Source organism: Neoarius graeffei, chromosome 23 (assembly GCF_027579695.1).
Source record: "Neoarius graeffei isolate fNeoGra1 chromosome 23, fNeoGra1.pri, whole genome shotgun sequence".
Taxonomy (NCBI): Eukaryota; Metazoa; Chordata; class Actinopteri; order Siluriformes; family Ariidae; genus Neoarius; species Neoarius graeffei.
In genome coordinates this window covers 55,718,935-55,738,456 of record NC_083591.1, presented here as the reverse complement: position 1 = coordinate 55,738,456, position 19,522 = coordinate 55,718,935, and the positions used below count along the sequence as shown (strand labels likewise).

Genomic DNA, 19,522 nt, shown 5'->3' with positions numbered 1-19,522 from the left:
CGACTCCAGTTCTAGTCATTATAAGTAACTGGAGGATAAACACTCCACTAACCACACCCACCAACTACTCCTAGCGATTTCGCGACTTCGCGCCCCCTTGCGTTGTGACGGTGAAGAACATCGCGCACGCCTATTAACTCCCCACTCAACGATAAATTACAACTGTCTGCGAAAAGCTATCTGCGAAAGCCTTGTCGCAAGAGCATGCAGAGGCCCTTAGGCAGGGGTGAAAGTAGTTTTCAGTTCCTACCAGTACTACAATCTCCAGTGCGTCACTTTATCGTTTTCTTAAAACTCGTTTTACCCGGTTTTTTTTCCACAGGCGTTTTACACCTTTTTCATGAGATAGATAACTTCTTAATATTCTTAACTAGGGCCTACCTTGTTGTACCTATGTACAAAAAAGGACATTACAAAATATTTCAGTTTGTAAATATTTTACTGTGAGAACTTTCTTGTCAGTACATTTAATTTGGAACTTGACTGAAAAATGCAAAATGATGGATTCCCTCCATGAGAACAAAAAAAAAAAAATTCCAAACAGGGCTGAAGTAGTTGTCCTTTTCAGGGTGCTAGCGAGCCATGCCACATGTGGAATGTGCTGCTCTTCTCCCTTTGGCCAGCCAAGTCTTTACATATGACAAAGGATTCCACTGGTTGGTTGGTGGGCCGACTGTACTTACGAAGAGGAGGTTTGCTGTATTTTTGATCGTGAGGTTGCTCCTGTACTCAGTAATTATATTGTTCATAGTGCTGAACCCCCTCTCACAGTCTGCATTACTTGCTGAGAGGGTGTCTACTGCTATGCACAACTTTTTCATGTTGCTTGGAATGCTTCTCCCTCCACTTGCCTTATATTCAACAAATCCAAGGTGTGTTGTTTTTTCATTTACATGTAGAGCATGGCACAAAGCCCTCACCTCATCCTCTCCATGTCTGGGATTGTCATGGTCCCATTTCTCTGGGTCAAGTACTGCCATTTGGCTCATCAGTGCGGTGTAACTTTCTTTTCTTTGGGCTGCAACACTGGCCTGTGCTCTGTTGGCTGTGGTTGTGAAAAGCCTCTCACTCAAACTGTCTGCCACTGCTTGGATGAACTGTGCTGAATCAATGATAGGAGACTTGTCAACTTTTAAATCTTCTCCCTTGAATTTCATGTCGCTCTCTGCCTGACATGCCTCAACTGTATGTTGTCCTGGATATCCGGTGAGACTTTCTATCCACTTGATGTATGTCATCATGATGTCATGTGCCTTTGGGAGAGTGATTCTCCTGTTCTGAAGAATTTCAGAGAGGTTCTTCAGTTCTGTCAGAACATCAGCCATCAGTGCAAGATTTTTAAGAAAGGTGATGGAGCACAACTTAGAAAGCAACCCTTGGAATTTGGCCATCTCTCTGCTATCCCTTGTACTGTCTTCTGATGCACCTCGGAAGTGCTGTGCCAGTGCTGCATAAGAATGCCAAACTGCATCAACAGCTCTGCATGAAGAAGCCACCCACCGGACATTGAAAACTCTTCCAATTCTTCTTAGTGTGATGTGAAGATTATGGGCACACTCACTCAGCTCCCGCATGTTTTTTGGAGACTGACTGTATAATGCATACAGTGCATCAAGGAATGCTTGGAAGTCTTTTGTACCTTCAGTGGCATCCAATGCCTGATCCACAGCCAGCTCCAGTCTATGATTAAGGCAGTGCCACAGGATGATGTCTGGGAAGTCATCCTGGATCAGCTTCCCAACACCTGACTTGACTCCCAGCATCACATTGGCACCATCACTGCAAAATCCAATTAACATCTCCTGCAGTAACTCCATGGTGAAGCCGTTGGTGAACAGGCAGCGCATAAGCTTTTCTTTGATATGAGCAGCAGACAGACTATCCAGCTCTATCAAGTCTAATGGGAATGCAATGGGTTCCATATCTCCATCAATGCTGGCCTTCAAAAACACAATGAGTGTTGACTTGTGCCCCACACTTGTTGATTCATCAGCCAACAGTGTAATTTTACTTCTGTTCTCAATTATCCTCTTCACAAGTTCATGTTTCATCTGAGATGACACATGATCAATTATATCAACACAGACCGTTTTGCTGTGCAGAATGCGACCTAAGTCAAGGGAATTTGTTTGTTGCAGGTCAATTAGATTTTCAAAATCTGTAAAAGGTTTGTTATGTTTGGCGACAAAATATGCGGTCCTGAAAACCCCGGCAGTGGCCTCAAACGCGAACTCCTGGCTGGTGGCATTCATGTTCAAGAGGATATCTTTCTGTGCTGTTTGAAGAATCTTTATTGCTTCATTATGGGCTACAGATTCTCTGTGTTCATGAATTTTTTGCACAGGGATGAAAGCTGCACGTTCCTTGAATGGCCACATGGTGCGATCTTCCCCTCTGCCCAATTGTTAGCAATATTTACACCACGAGATGCTTTGACACCAAGGCACTTAACATCACGGCATGAGGTACAGCCAAGCAGTGGCGGCTGGTAGTCTTTCAAACAGGGGAGGCTGGTCGGTTACGATATTTCCAGATTTTAAAAGAAAAAACACATCAGTTTTGCCCATACTCTTGCCTCTGATCTGGCTGATTGTTGGCAGGGTCACAAACTGTGAAATAACAGGTTCTTTTGGCCCATTAGCCTACTGTCCAATATACATGATGGTGGTGTTGGGGGGGGGGGTATATTTTAACATTTTATATTTTAAAATTGTGGCATGTTGTTTAAAAATTGACCTCGGCTGTGTTTTTGTTTAAAAATGTTTTCCAAATTGTAGCTGTGTTTAATTCATATCCAGAAAGACATATATTCCAATATAATATACTCAGCATAAACATTTTAAATAGATTCTATATTTTTGGTCCATCCATGACATATTACTAAAGGAGCCTATTTACTGTTGCTGATGTGGGTCACTTGCTGTTAGCCAATTCACTTTCTCATACCAGGAGAGCTGAAAGGAACGAGTATTATTCCCTACCTTTTTCACCAAGTCAATTTGAGGCGTTGGTCTACCCTGCTCTTTAATTTTAATTTTTTCCTCGAAAGGAAGACTGGCAAATGGCTTCACCAAAATTAAATCAGCAATGCTTAGCATCCGTGCGCAGCTTTCTTGCTAGCTGACTAGCCCCCTCAAGTTCAAGTTCAGTCACTCAAATAAACGACATTTCTGGAACTAAGATAGCAAACTTGACAACACTATATTTACACTTTATTTACAATGAAAATATATACAAACTAAAAAAAGCTGGTAGAAACCGTATGTAATGAATGAAATCGAAATGTAAGCTGATCTCTTACAATACACCACAGCACTTGCGAATCCGCATGGGACTGAACTGATGTTGCCAGATACTGCTGACGTTATCCAGCCCAAAATATGTTCAAAACCTGCCAAAATGCATTTAAAACCGCCCAATCTGGCAACACTGTACCGCTGTTGAAACGAGCTGTCAATCAAAGAAAATATCCGGCCGCTTTCACCAATCACCAGTCTCCTCGCGGAAACTGCCATGTCCCTCCCATGTGAGGCTCGGAGTCCGTGGGCGGGCATTTTCGCAGTATTTGTCCAATAATCATCTTGCATTTTGAGATTGAAAAGCGCATAGCTCCCAAATGCCATTGAAGTCCACTGAGGCTGGGAGTCCATGAGACTCTGTGGGCGGGCATTTTCGCAGTATTTGTCCAATAATCGTCTTGCATTTTGAGATTGACAAGCACAAAGCTCCCAATCCACTGAGGCTGGGCTGCATCGCGCTGTCACGAGGGGGAAAAACTCACGCACACATTAAAGTTATAAGGGAATGATTTTGCACTGTAGTTGGGTTGAGCACATATATTTCTATGATTCTGGATCTGAAATAGCAATGTTATAAGGTCGGCTATAACATAAGCCTAGCGCAATTCATCCTACACGATGTTCGTCATTTTTAGGGGAGGCTGAGCCTCCCTCGTTGTCTTAGAGCAATCGCCCGTGCAGCCAAGCATACCATTTTGGGCATACAGCCATTCATTTTTTATTTTGAACTGTTCAAATCGTTCCTTAGTGTGTGTCAGTCATAGTGAAAGAGGTGTGGCCTAAGTGTCTGTGTCAGTCTTAATGAAAGAGGTGTAGCCTAAGTGTGTGTGTGTCAGTCTCAATGAAAGAGGTGTGGCCTAAGTGTGTATGTCAGTCTTAATGAAAGAGGTGTGGCCTAAGTGTGTATGTCAGTCTTAATGAAAGAGGTGTTGCCTACGTGTGTGTCAGTCTGAGTGAAGGAGGTGTGGCTGAAAAGTGTGTATGTCAGTCATAGTGAAAGAGGTGTGGTCTGTGTGTGTGTGGGGGGGGGCAGTCTCATTGAAAGAGGTGTGGCCTAAGTGTGTGTGTCAGTCTCAGTGAAAGAGGTGTGGCCTAAGTGTGTATGTCAGTTTTAATGAAAGAGGTGTGGCCTAAGTGTGTGTGTCAGTCTCAGTGAAAGAGGTGTGGCCTAAGTGTGTATGCCAGTCTTAATGAAAGAGGTGTGGCCTACGTGTGTGTCAGTCTGAGTGAAGGAGGTGTGGCCAAAAAGTGTGTGTCAGTCATAGTGAAAGAGGTGTGGTCTGTGTGTGCGTGTGTCAGAGTGAAAGAGGTGTGGCCTAAGTGTGTGTGTCAGTCTTAATGAAGGAGGTGTGGCCGAAGAGTGTGTGTGTGTGTGTGTGTGTGTGTGTGTGTCAGTCATAGTGAAAGAGGTGTGGCCTAAGTGTCTGTGTCAGTCTTAATGAAAGAGGTGTGGCCTAAGTGTGTATGTCAGTCTTAATGAAAGAGGTGTGGCCTAAGTGTGTATGTCAGTCATAATGAAAGAGGTGTGGCCTAAGTGTGTATGTCAGTCTTAATGAAAGAGGTGTGGCCTAAGTGTGTATGTCAGTCATAATGAAAGAGGTGTGGCCTATCTGCCAGTCAGTCCTATTAAAGTAGTTTTGGCCTCTGTGCCATCAGTTCTAGTGAAGGAGGCGTGGCTTATATGCCTGTTGGCTCTAGTAAAGGAGGTATTGCCTCTGTGACCTCTGTGGCAATGGATATTGAAATGAAAGGTGTGGAGACAGACATGTTAAAAAATTCAAATCAATTAAACATTAAAAAAATTTTAAATTATTTTACTTTAATCCATATATCTACAGTTGTGGTCAGAAGTTTACATACAGTGACATGAATATAATCTTATGAATGTCATGGCAATATTTGGGCTTTCAGTAATTTCTTTGAGCTGTTCTTTTTCTGTGGCAGAATGATTGTACAGCATACATCTTTAATTAAAAAAACATTAAAATTTGGTTCACAAATTTAAATTTTTTTTGGCAGAGGGGTTCTGAAATCAACACAAGGTCAAAATTATACATACAAGGTCAAAAATATACATACAGGGTAAAAAATGTAAAATACACTCATTAGATTATTTATTCAGAGGTGCTGAAACTTCCAAAATGTGACTTTTCTTGCCAAGGCTGAGGTCTCTTAACTTCCTGTTAGTGATCATGATTGACTACAGCTGGTAGCTTCTGTGTGCCTTCATAAAAAAGGGTTTGTTTACAGCACTCATTGGATTGACCAACACACAGTAAAATGGGAAAGTCCAAGGAGCTCAGTGCAGATCTGAGAAAGATGATCGCAGATATACACAACTCCAGAATGTCTCTTGGAGCCATTTCTAAACAACTGCAAATTCCAAGATCAGTTCAAATAATTGTATCCAAGTTATTGTGAGGTGTAGTCACTTTGCCAAGCCACTTTGCTTCAAGAAAACCCAAACTGTCACCCTCAGCTGAAAGGAAATTGGTTTAGATGGTCAGAAACAACCTGGGAACCACCATGGCACAGCCCTGCCATGAACTGGAAGCTGATGGATCACTGTCTAGAATTCCGTGAGTTTTATATCACCATGGACGAAGAGACTGCTATCCAAGAAATAACCCCCTGCTCCAAAATTGACACCTTCAATCTTAAGTAAAGTTTGAAGCTGACCACATGGACAAAGAAAAAGCCTTCTGGAGGAAAGCTGTATGGTCAAATGAGACAAAGATTGAGTTGTTTGGCCACAATGACCACCATGTACAGAGGGACACTGTACCAGCTGGTGTTGGTGGTAGGATCATCATGCTCTGGGGCTGTTTTGATACCAGTGGAACTGGTTCATTGCACAAAATGGATGGAATATTGAAGAAGGAGGACTACCTCAGAATTCTTCAGCATAAACCATCAGAAACTTGAACATGACTTGGGAGTTACAACAGGACACTGAACCTAAACACGCATCAGAACTGGTTGTGGAGGATAAAGCAGGCTAACATTAAGCTTTAAACAAGTACTGACTTCAACCCTATTGAAAATATATGGACCGTGCTTATAAGTTGAGTCCATGCTAAGAAAAAAAAAACAAATTTAATTGAACTCTACCAATTCTACCATGAAGAGTCATGAAATATCCAACCAGAATTCTGCCAGAAGCTTGTTCATGGTAAACAAAAATGTTTGATCAAGGTGAATCTTGCGAAGAGACATTTTACCCAAATATTAGGTGTCCTGTATGTATATTTTTGACCCTGTATGTATAATATTGACCCTGTGTTGATTTCAGAAAACCCAAAGAAAATTAAAACTTGTGCACCAAGTTCTAGTGTTCTTTAATTAAAGCTGTATGCTGTACAATCATTCTGCCACAGAAAAAGAACAGTTCAAAGAAATTACTGAAAGCCCAAATATTGCCATGACATTCATATCCAAGATGGCATTCATGTCGCTGTATGTAAACTTTTGACCACAACTGTAAGTTAAACTAACTAACACACCAAATAATGTGGTTTTTGGCACATTGTTGTCTGCATTTGTGTGATTTTAGCTGGCATGGCAACTGTCCTCCAGCAGATGGCGAGAGAGAGAGAGAACAAAACAAGAAGTAGTGAGTTCAGAATTTGTACTTTGAGTTTTGTTGATCAACCATTAACCAGGCCATAAAGCCATAAAGCTATAATGTTCAAAAAGCTCTTCATTTCTGTATCTAACGTTCATATGATACAGTTTCATTACGAAATGAAAACTCTGAACTCATTTGAATTTACCACGGTGAAACTGTCCATCCAAGAGCGCATTACTTGACTCATTGTGATGAACCAATGATTTCGATATACAGATGTATACTGGAGCTAATGTTGATAAAATTGCACCTAATTTAAGGGATGGGTGAACTCTGAAAGACCCAGAAGCAGGTTGAAGTTTGATAAATGAATGACATTTTGGTTCATTTGGGAGATTGACTTGGAAATATATGTTCAGGAGACATTAGACAGGAATTAAAGACATAAATTACCTTCTGCATAACTACAACAGTGAGACTGTTCTCATATGCGTAGAAAGAATGAAGTATTGAGTGCTTGGTCATTTCTGGAGTCTGGTATCAGTCTGCACAGCCATAAAATCTTGTCACTGTTTTACACCAGTGGTTAATACACACTTTTTATATATACACTGTATGTATATAATTCCCAGTGACATGTATCTTGTACACCATTAAATCACTGGATCTTGTTAAGAAACTCTTCAGAATGCATTGTTGTTCCAGGATGATAAACAATTCAGTGACACAGGACTATTGTACTGGTAATTTTTTTTTTTTTACATTTTTCCCCAAGTGTTCCTTCAAAGGTGCATCAGTGGTCTTTAAAACCAGATTACGTACCCCAAACAAGGTACACAGACAGCATCATTTAAGTCTACAAACTACTTCTTCTTCTTCTTCAAGTCACTACGCAACAACTTTAGATTAAATTGTCCCTGTCCAGTGTTGGATGCACTGTTTCACACAGGGGGACAACGCTTCCAGGTCTTCTTGGGTGCAGGGATCTGGTAAATGTGGGCAAACTAGTAGATGTTGCATAGTCTGCTCCTCTCCACACAGTCAACTGGTGTCGTCATTCTCTCTATATCCCCACTTCACTAGATTGGTTTTGCATTGGCCTACAGCAGTTCTCATATGGTTAAGACATGAACAGAAGGGCCATGCTTCACTGGAGCCAGGGGAAAGGGTTTCCTTAGGGCTGATGGACACCCTGTGCGGTGCTTGGGTAAGATTTTTGGTCCACAGGGAGAGTTGCTGGTTGTGAGGGCTGTTGTTCTGTGGCTCAACAGAATGTATGAAGCAGTGCCTTGATTTCAGCCTCTTTTCCGTTGGCACATGGTTGAAAAGAGAGTGGCGAGGGTCACTTTCCTGTTTCAATGTCTCTTTCTGGGATGCAACAGTCCTAATGCTAGGGGGTGCGATGCCACACAGCAAGTAAAGGTCATCTACCTTCATGGGTTTCATGCAGCCAGTGACAGCCCGGCAGGCAGCATTCAAAGCTGGGTCAATTTTGGTGGCATGAGCTGATCTACTCCAGACCGGTGAAGCATACTCCACTGTAGAGAAGCATAAAGCCAGGACTGTAGTATGGATTGTCTTAACACTGGCACCTCACTTGGTATTGGTCAACTTCCTCAGGATACTATTCATTGATCCCACCTTCACCCTGGTCTTGGTGATATGGTTCTTGTATGTGAGGGACCAGTCAAGTGTAACCCTAAGTAGACAGGCTTGGTGATGTGCTGCAGCCGTTTAACATACCAGCTAATCTGTAGTTGGCGGTTCGCGTCCCTGTTCTTCAGATGAAAAGCACATATTTGTGTTTTGTCTGGGTTAGCTCTGAGATGGTTTGTGGCATAGTAAGGGATGAGACCATCCAGAGCATTGCTGAGGGAATCTTCTACTTCTTCAAAGGTATGCTTCTGAGTTGCAATGCACAAGTCATCAGTATAGAGGAAGCTTCTGGTACCTGGGTGTATGGGTTGGTCATTAGTACAGATATTAAACAACAGAGGAGCAAGGATACTCCCTTGTGGAAGCCCGTTCTTCTGTGTCCGCCATCAACTCCGTCTGCCATCAAGGTCCATGAAGAATCTCCTATTTGACAATATGTTGCAAATCAGTTTGGTCAGTCTCACATCTGAGGTCATCTCATACAATTTCTTGGTAAGAATTCTGTGGTTGACTGTGTCGTACGCTGCAGAAAGATCAACAAATGCAGCACCTGTGATTTTTCCATTCTCCAAACCATCTTCAATAAACTGTGTGAGGTTCAAGAGTTGACCAGTGCATGACTTAGTCTACAAACTAAGATATGACAAATGTAACTTTTAAAAATACCATCAAATTGACAAGCAAAAGTGCAGTTTATTGTTCTTGTTTTTCTGAAACTGCACAAGAATTAAAGAAACTGAGGTCTGGTTTTGTTGACATCTTCAACATTCAGTGTTTACTGAGAAGTAATTTTTTTCTTGATTCGAAAGTAAACAAACCCTCCTGCCATAAATGGTCTCTGCTAAAGCCAGGCATGGTTATGTGTCACTATAAGATGACTGTCCACAGTTCCACACCCATATCATCATCATCGAGAGCAGAGTGGGTGCTCAGGGTGTGGCGCTCATTTTTATGGCCCTCTGTAAAGGCTAAAGTCTGGCTCTTTACTTGAAATCATTCCACTCTCAGTGATCAGCAGCACAGGAAGAGCCAGAGGAGACAGAGAAGATTCAAGTTTTTTAAGCTTTATAAGGCTGCTCTGAGATTTGATTTGGTGCTCCTGAGAAAAGTCAGGGTGAAAATGTCGACAGCGTTGGAACTGACCGGGTTCTTGCTAGGCGTCGCATCTTGGTTGATAATAGGCGCCAGTCTGACCAATGACTACTGGAAAATCTCATCGGTCTCCGGTAGTGCCATCATCTCGAGTCGTCAGTATGAGAACCTGTGGCATGCGTGTGCTGAAGACAGCACTGGGATCTCCCAGTGCCGAGACTTTGAGTCTTTGCTGGACTTGCCAGGTGAGCGAGTTTTTCACTTCCCATCAAATCTGGGTCAACACGGCCTTGACTAGAATTTAACGTTTGGTATTTAGATGAAAGGTTTTCGGAAAACATTACGGAGGACAATTTGGCCATTGAGTGGAACTGAAACTAGTGGTGGTTTTTGTTTAATTTAAGTAAACGTAAGATGTTCTAGGTTCACTCTTTAATATCCACTTGGTTTCAGGCCGCCAATTTAGTGTCAAAGTCACATGATAAGGATCTGGCAAGGAGGAAAAAGCCCGGGACTTTTTTTTTTTACTTACAGTAAATAAAAAATCAATAGCCATTGCTGTGCTTTTACAGAAATCATATTTTTGCTTCAGAAAATTTGAAATAAACTATATGATAGAAAAATTACAAATGTAATTATTCTCAGTTTTAAAATAGAAACCACTCTTGGAAAAAAGGCAACTATTTATTTCTTTTTTTCAAATTTATGTCTATTTATTCAACAAAGCAAGCTTTTTTTTAAAGATTAAAGTTCACTTGTGGAAATTTTCATCTATCCACAGAACTGTGTATTTATTATATATTCCTCTATCCATTGTGTATTCCTGGTAATTAGGAAGTAAGGACTAATACACTCTACGTTATAGAAAAATAATCAACAGAGTGGCATGATAAAGCATGATAAAGTACTGTTACAATGATAAAGTTGATTAACGGCATATACCAAAGTGGTGCATTTCTCCTAAACGATAGCGATTTATACATTTTTTATTAATTTTATGCTTTTTAGCTATTTATTGTTCCAAGTTCCTGTACTTATTTATGTTACACCAGCGATGAAGCCATTCCCTCATTAGCTTCTCTTCTTCTCTGGAAAAAAAGGGAAAATGCAGTTTTTTCATGTTATCACCATAAATGTGAGATTGATACCTTCTGACCAATCAGATTTGAGAATTCCACTGTGATGTAATGGTTTATAATGAATATTGATGGTTTATAATGGTTTGCATGTCACCAGTCAGGCATTTGATGATTTTCTGATGAACTTCAAAAGTTCTACAAAACCTTTGGGCCTGATGGTCTCTGTGGTGATCAGATGGTGATCTTGTGCTCGTAGGTGGCGATTTAATGATTTTAATTGATCTGGACGATATTTATCATGAACACATTCTTGGAAAGCACCACTTTTTCCAGAGAGAAAGACCAGCAATATGAACCAAAGACTTCTTTTATCGCATCATTGTTGGCACCTATATTGGAGGTGTAATAAAATTCACCTTCATGTCGGTTCTCCTCTTCTGTCCAGGTTTCTTGCAAGCATGTCGGGCTCTGATGATCATCGCCCTCATTTTAGGCCTCTCCTCTATGATCATGGCTACCATGGGCCTAAAGTGCATTTCAATCGGGAGTGCCAGCGATCAGGCAAAATCTAAGATGGCTGCCACTGGTGGCATTCTCTTTCTCCTGGCAGGTGAGTTCAGTGTGGCAATGTGAGGTTTTATTTTTCACACAACAGAAAGTTTGAATTAAAGTCTGACATGTTTGATGTTGTGTATGACTGTAAGATTTTTAACAAAAATTATATTTTTAAAAATATTTTTTCTTACTTCAGGTATGGACATTAGTATCCAATGTGTCCTTGTAGCTAGAATTTAATAATATACAAATAGGCAAGTATATTATAGACAAATAATATACACATTTGGATGATATCATATACATCACTTTTAACAATAAATTTAGTTTTTAAACTTTGGAAACACAGTAATAAACTGGAGGCCACAATCGTCTATTATGTGTTAGCTATATTAGCCTACTCCATTTATGTGTATATTAGCCTTATAGCGCCACTACACAATGAACGGTTTTTTGGGTTTTTTTTTCGATTTTCTCCCAATTTCTTCCTAATTTAGTCATGGCCAATTCCCACTTACAGGATCTCCCCATTGCACCACACCTACCAGCCTGCTTCCTCCGAGGCATGTGATACCATGCTTTCAAACTGCTGCTTATGCAACATTAGGGGCAGTGTAACATACTCTGAGGAAGGCATTATCTGCCCACCTCCATATGCATGAACTCAATGATGCCCATATTGGCAAGTGTTGCTATCATGGACAGGGAAAGGAGAGTGTGCCAGCCCTCCCTCCTTGAGAGCACAGGCCAGTTTTGCTCTCTTTGGCTCCTGGCCATGGATGTCTGTGGCAAAGAAGAATGTTTAGACACCAAACATGTCATAGCTGATTGACTATATTGGTGATTTGGAAAATCATTTTATTTTTATCTTAACAATTATATAGAACATTTGCCAAACAAGTCTCTGCGGCATAATCTCATCTCATTATCTCTAGCCGCTTTATCCTTCTACAGGGTCGCAGGCAAGCTGGAGCCTATCCCAGCTGACTATGGGCGAAAGGCGGGGTACACCCTGGACAAGTCGCCAAGTCATCACAGGGCTGACACAGACAACCATTCACACTCACACCTACGGTCAATTTAGAGTCACCAGTTAACCTAACCTGCATGTCTTTTGGACTGTGGGGGAAACCGGAGCACCCGGAGGAAACCCACGCGGACACGGGGAGAACATGCAAACTCCACACAGAAAGGCCCTCGCCGGCCCCGGGGCTCGAACCCAGGACCTTCTTGCTGTGAGGCGACAGCGCTAACCACTACACCACCGTGCCTCTGCGGCATAATAATGAATAAAATTCCATTTCCACCTCTTAAAGTCATCAATTCTGGAGAAAGTTTCTTGATATTTGAACTCAACAGCCAAATAAATACACAACTCCCTTTAGTGCTCCTTCAGAAGCTCTGCCCGCAAATTCATGGATGCACGTTGCCAAGACAACAGCATTAACATCTGGCCTAGCTGACCAAAAGAGAAATATGGTGAAATCCAGTAAATGCCTCTTTCTCATAGCTAAATCAAAGCAAACAGCTGGTGCAGTACACAGCTGAAGAACACAACATTCCTCAAGGACTATGGTGCTACATAAAACAACACAGAACTACATGAAGTGCACGTGTACTAACATCAGCTGGCAGTACAATAATTACTAAAACAGGCCAATGGTAAAAGTTTAAAAAAAAAAAAGTCCACCATTCTAATGTGACTAAACCGCTGAGCAACTAGAAACTAGCAGTGAGTTCTTGCACCATTGGGTTGATGTAAACACACAAGCAACCACTGTGAGCCTTACTACAGAGAGATGCAGTTCAGTTGGCACAAAACAAGGCAAGCCGTCCAGCTGAATACACTCTGCTGAGGAGTTTGCTGTAGTCGGATGTAGTACAGTTTATTGTCCAGGGAGCAGCCACTGGAAAGTAGGATGAACAGGAGAGCTGGCCGGCTACGGTGTGGTTTTTTTCTGCTTCCTCACACACCCACGGCTTACAATACTCCCTCTCCTAGCCAATAGGCCCTCTTTCCTTTCTTCTTCTTTGAGGTTTATTGGTGGTTGTCAAAGAACGAACTGATGCATTACCACCACCAAAATGTATGGAATGTGGAACACCGTTCCTCTCACTCCCATCCCCCCTTTCCCCATCCCCCCTACCCTACCCTTTCCCCTGTCCTGTGCATGAGCATGAATGCCCCACCCCCTGCTGCTGATTGTCTGGAATAACGTTATGCGGCTCGGACCGTACCACTTTGTTTATTTCCTATTTAAAGAGCCAGGGCTATGTGTGAACACCAGATTTTTTTTTCAGCGTGCACAGAATGGACAGCTGGTAGACCGTGATTAGATATTCACTGCATTTGACTAAAAGTGTATTGGGTTCAAATCAGTGTCTGCACCTTTAACTTTCCATCATTGCTGTTATTTATTGTCAGGTTTAAGTACGATGGTAGCCACCTCATGGTACGCTGCACGTGTTGTTGAAGAATTTCAAGACCCTTTCTACGGAGGCATTAAGTGAGGGCTTGCACTCATCTCTTCCCTGTCTCTCTCTTTTATTTCCCTTTTTCCTTTTATCACACTTTTTCTCATATTACACTTCTTCTTCTTGTCCCTTTCCTTCCTATTATTTGTTTGATGTTTTTTCTTTCTCTTGTTATCTGTATTTCTGTTCTTTATTTCCATGCGCGTTCTCATGCTTTCATTTTCAATTTCTTTCTTTCTTGTGTACTTTCACACTTTCCTTTGATTTTTCTTTTTTTCCACTTTATTTTCCTTGATCAATCTCTCTCTCTCTCTCTCTCTCTCTCTGTGTCCACCCTGTGTCCTGACTCACTTTTACCCTGTCCACACTAGGGATTTTGTACCGATACGATACTACTTTCACACCGCAACACCTGTCCACACTAGGGATTTTGTACCGATACGATACTACTTTCGTACCGCAACACCTGTCCACACTAGCAACTATACCGGTACTGTAGCGGTATAACTGTATCGGTACGAAACCCACAAATGTATGGGTTTCGTACCGGTACAGTATCGGTACTGTAGTGCTTCGCTGTAGTGTGGACAGATGAAGCGGTTCTGTATCGATACAAATATAATGCGCATGCGCAAAGTCACACACCTCAATCGATGTCTTTGCTGAATAAAATAATGAAGAACGGAGATTCGTTTTCATTGTTTCTTTCTCAACTGCCTCGTGCGTTTTATATGATTCGACTGAATAAATGACCACCAGAAATACAGACTGTACATTGACAACAAAAAGCACACACACGTTGTTTCATCCGCCATATTCCCAGAAGGAAGTTACTCGGTAACCACGGAAACATTTCGCGCACGCGCATTTCAACTACTGTGAAAGAAAACTGCAAATATTTCTCACTAGTGTGGACAGATGCACTAAACTGTACCAGTATACTTTGTATCGATACAGTTATACCACTATCGTACTGGTATATATGTGAACACAGCTTTTGTGTGTGTTTGCAGATTCGAGCTGGGGACGGGACTGTACATAGGATGGGGCGGAGCCTGTCTCTCCATTCTGGGCGGAGCTATGCTCTGCTGCTCCTGCAAAGGAGCATCTTCAGGACGACCCAAGGGGTGAGATGCTCACACACACTGCTTACATCATACATACATCAAGGACTCCTAATCAGTTCCTAATCCAGTGGTTTAACCCTTTGGTGACTGACCCCTTGAAAATGGTTCCTCCAGGAACGATGACGTTTCAGTTGTCAAGACAACGGAGAAACTAAAATACAAAAACAGAAAGATACGTCACAATGCTCTTGTGCACAAAACAAAATGCTCTTGTATTTTAGTTTTTCCGTTGTCTTGACAACTGAAACGTCATAGTTCCTGGAGGAACCATTTTCAAGGGGTCAGTCACCAAAGGGTTAAAAGAGTCACGATTACATCAGACTGACTCTCTTGTGATTCACCGACTTTTTAGCCGATCCTCATTTTTCTCATTTTATTTCTCAATTCCTTTGTTTATTCCTCTAACTGTGTTGTTGTTGTATTTTACAGCGGATACTACCCCAGCAATCAGACAGCAAAGATCCACAAACCTGTGTCTGATTCAGATACGGCGAGGGCCTACGTCTAATCCTCACAGTTTTCTCTGCATGTACTGTTGTTACTTGGTTGTTTGTTTTAACCAGTGGCGGCTCCTGAATTTTTTTTCAGGGGAGGCAATTTTCCCCCGTTATGTCTACACGGACCGTAAATGTCCACAGGACTGAAGTAAATTGACCTAGGTAGCAAGTCAATTGGCCGAACTTGTTTTTGCCTGGTAAATTCAGATATCAATATAGACAATATCTCTTCTCTCCACTAGGTGGCAAGACTAAACAAGTTAAAGGTGGCAAACTAAGGTAGCCTAGTAAACTAGACCCACCCGCCTAGCGGCCAAAAATATTTTTGCCTACGAGTGGCAAATATTCACATTTAGTCTGGCTTGCCAGGCTAAAACTAAGGAAGATTCATTGTGAAGCCTTCAAAGCAAAACATTTGGCATCACAATCAATTAATATTACATTACTCATTTATTTTCTCATATTATTCCAGTATTCTATAATAAGTAGACACAAATTCTTAATTATAAACATATTCTAATTTCTTCAATTCTAAAGAATGCAATTAAAGTGGCAGGATATAAATCCAAAACAAGTGTTTATTTAAGTTTTGAAAAAGATGAAGAAAAGCATAACCATCAAACAAACATGTGCAGCTTAATTATGTGTTTTTTATATGGAATTGCACCATTTTAACAACAAATAATTCTAAATAAATTCTGCAGTTTTTTCCCAAGAATTCCTCCAGAAAGCCATGCCTTAAAAGGAAATTTAAAGTATTACAAGTTGTCAATGAACACAAAAGGCTTTAGTTATTTAGCTATATACACACAAGGTTACACAAGGTTTTGTAGTCAGTGCAACTTGGCTTAACAAGTTGGAAAAAAGGTAAGGTGCTGCTGGCTCCAATGAACACATATACTGAACAATATATAAAAACTGAAAACATGCTTAATTTACACCAAGTCAGAGAGAACTTGAGGCTACTGAAATATTCCAAGCATGGCAATGTTAAACTGCCATTGGTAAAACACACACACAAAAACAACTTTTGCCTAGTAAATTCAAATATCAGATATCACTGTACCGTCTGCTGTGCTACTTCCAGGGTGGAAGAGAACACAAGGGTAAGAGAGCATTGACTACATCACAGCCAGCTAGCCAAGTTTTCCGGTGGTACCAGTTCTTGTTAAAACCTCTTGAGTAGGTCTTCTCCCCCTTTTGTAGACACTTGCTTGATGTTTAAATTCGGTCTAGGAGGTCCTAGCTGTTTGATTGCCGTTTTCTCCTCATTGGTACGACGACTAAAGGGAACTTCTTTCAGAGACGCTATCGTATTGTTGCACTCAACACTCGCCGCCATCTTCATAGAATGTTCACACATTTCCCGCGCAAGTTGCGTTTTCCAGCCCAAAATTATGTTCAAAACCCGCCAAAATGCACTAAAAACCAATCTGGCAACACTTGCGCGGCGCAACAGGCGTATGACGTAAGCACGCTGCTTGTGCGAGCACATGAAACCTAACGCTACGTTCACACTGCAAGGCTTAATGCTCAATTCTGATTTTTTTGTGAGGTCGTTCACATTAACAAATATATGCGACTTGTATGTGATCCTCAGTATGAACGAAAAGCGACCTAAAAGTGTTCCACATGCACATTGCAGGATACGACAACGTCACACGCAGTGAGCATGGCCAGTGTTTACGGAAGTAAAACCACCCGGTTGCAGTATGACCCATCCAATCTAGCTTGAATAGCTGCATCCCCCCAAATGGAAATCAGCTCCCTAACCTCTGCGTCCTTCCATTGAGAAGATTCAGAACCTTCACAGCCCGAAGCGTCCCTCGCATTGATGTCATGCGCAGGGTGGCAGATACGTTTCTTGAACTGGGGGGGGAGGGGGGACAAAAAACTGGGGGGGACAAAGCTGCCAGCAAACCAACCCCAACCCCGATATGCCTGTCAAACTTGTTGTGGGTTACCATAGCAACCAAGCTCAAGCTCGCAACCTGTGCAGTCTGCGCAGCTCAACCAACCGAATATCAGTCTTTGTTTTGTTTTATGTGAGTTGTTGCAACTATGTATACACTGCTGTGCACCTCAATAAACCGAATGGTAATTAGTCTTTTGATTTTTCCGTGAGGTTTGCCTTATGCAAAGAAAGACAGCATAGATGTTTTTTCCTCCCTATAAGTGGGGGGGGACCGAACGAGGTGAATTTAAATCTGGGTGGGACGAGTCCCCCCCTCTATCTGCGCCCGTGATTATGCGCCATGTTGCTGTAACTTTTTTTGAGAGACCCGCCGCCTACTTCAGCGCAGAATAGTGACGTTTGTGGCTTGTTGATGACGTGTAAGTCGGATGAATGCGACCTGGCGGTTCAGACTGAAGTCGCATATGAAAAGAGCAGATAGGAATCGGAATTAGGACCACATATCCAAACGGCCTGGGTCGGATTTGAAAAAATCGGATCTGTGTCGTTCATATTGTCAATAAAAGATCGGATACAGGTCACATATGGGCGAAAAGATCGGATTTGAGTCACTTCAGCCTGCAGTGTGAACGCATTGGGAGCAGGATTTTCGAAAAAAAACGTACGTACCGTTAGTGTCAATGGGAGATTTTGGGGCAAATCTGAACCTGACAGAAATCGCCCCAAAAGGGCGTGGCTACACCAGGCGTGACCTTAGCCTGATTGGACAATGACATTACTGTTGGTAGTAGGAGTAGATAAAAAAAAAATCTCCCTCCCTGTTTGGGAGTGCGTCGCCCAAATCGCCCCTATTAACGAGCCGCCAGTGGTTTTAACCCATCCTTTTTTTCTACGTTTTTTTTTTTTAAATACGAGGCTGATGATTCATGTGGAATTTCATTCATTAACGACGAAAGAATATTTTACAGATTTTGGATATTATGTACTGTAATTTGAGTACTCTGACTGATCTGTACTGTATTATTTGTTTTAAAAAGCGAAAGCAAGTTGTGTGATAAACAAAGTTTGTCTTGGGTTCAATAAAGCGGAACTGAATGGACCAGATTATTGAGTAACATGAAGTAATGTCCAGCCCAGTGGGCACAAGACCTCTAAACAACATCTAATAAACGTCAAACTTAAACCTCTAAAAGTTGTCTAGTAAACGTCTACCATGGAATTCTAGTATACGTTTAGGACTAGACGTCTAATATACGTCTAAGTTTAGTCCTCTATTAAACCTCTAAGTTTGGTCATCTAATATACATCTACGATTTACTTGTTTTAGACATCTAAATATGAACGTTGCTTAGTCGTCTAATTCAGGCTTAAAATATCTCATTAAATAGCAAATGAAACAGAACGACAGGTTAAAGTAACAGTATTTTATTTATACTCCTAATCAAAGAATCAAAAGCCAACCTTACATAAAACATACATACAAGCTATCATTACATAGCAATATATCAAATATTTCAGTGCTTCAAACATACATACAAGCTATCATTACATAGCAATATATCAAATATTTCAGGAAAGCACCAATTCCTCACTAAATCAGTCTCTAAAAAATAAAGTACAAATTTTATATAATTTTAATTAGTTTTACATGTAGATCTACACTTTAATACAAGGTCTTATGTAATTTTTTTAAACAAGAAAGTAGATCTAGTTACTGTATACATGTAGATTCTATGTATTCACAAGCAAAAACACAACTTAATACAAAAATATGGAGACGAGTCTTGATGAATTTATTAATTACAATTTATTATGCTTATATAACCAGCAGTATTTACTGAAGAGCACTGACTTCACTGTGTGTCAACTTGGGTTGTTAGCATTGACTGAGGTGTTTGTTAGGCCTTAGACCTTAATTACAGCAGCTTCTGGCACTCCTAACACATACTAACTACTCAGTTGTCTGAACTGGCACTTTAAATGTCATTGGGAGAAGCTTCTACAAGTTTTTGATTGATAATTTGGACTGCAGATTGCAAATAAATAGTAATTTCTAGGTAGGCGATAATCGGGATATATACGCGATTTGCGGATCACAATATCTTTATTCTATAAGTTCTACTACCTATTGACATGCTAGAGGTAATTTTGCAAGATTCTCATACAGATAAAATTATGATTTATATACATGTATGAAAACGATCATTAGGTGTTGTATTTTCTAAATCAAAATGTGACATTGCTGCTGAACTCATTATC

The 19,522-nt window shown here is 41.1% G+C and overlaps 2 protein-coding genes across 2 annotated transcripts; one reads left to right on the top strand and one right to left on the bottom strand.

Moving 5' to 3' along the window:
* Positions 1-572: 572 nt before the first annotated feature.
* LOC132871327 (E3 SUMO-protein ligase KIAA1586-like) lies at positions 573-2,252 on the bottom strand. The gene has a single exon (XM_060905439.1). It carries the CDS (start codon positions 2,250-2,252, stop codon positions 573-575), a length of 1,680 nt encoding a protein of 559 aa, XP_060761422.1.
* A 7,391-nt stretch (positions 2,253-9,643) lies between these two features.
* cldn15la (claudin 15-like a) lies at positions 9,644-15,359 on the top strand. The gene is made up of 5 exons (XM_060906471.1): positions 9,644-9,860; positions 11,140-11,304; positions 13,675-13,756; positions 14,738-14,851; positions 15,281-15,359. The coding sequence occupies exons 1-5, from the start codon at positions 9,644-9,646 to the stop codon at positions 15,357-15,359; spliced, it is 657 nt and encodes a 218-aa protein (XP_060762454.1).
* Positions 15,360-19,522: the final 4,163 nt, after the last annotated feature.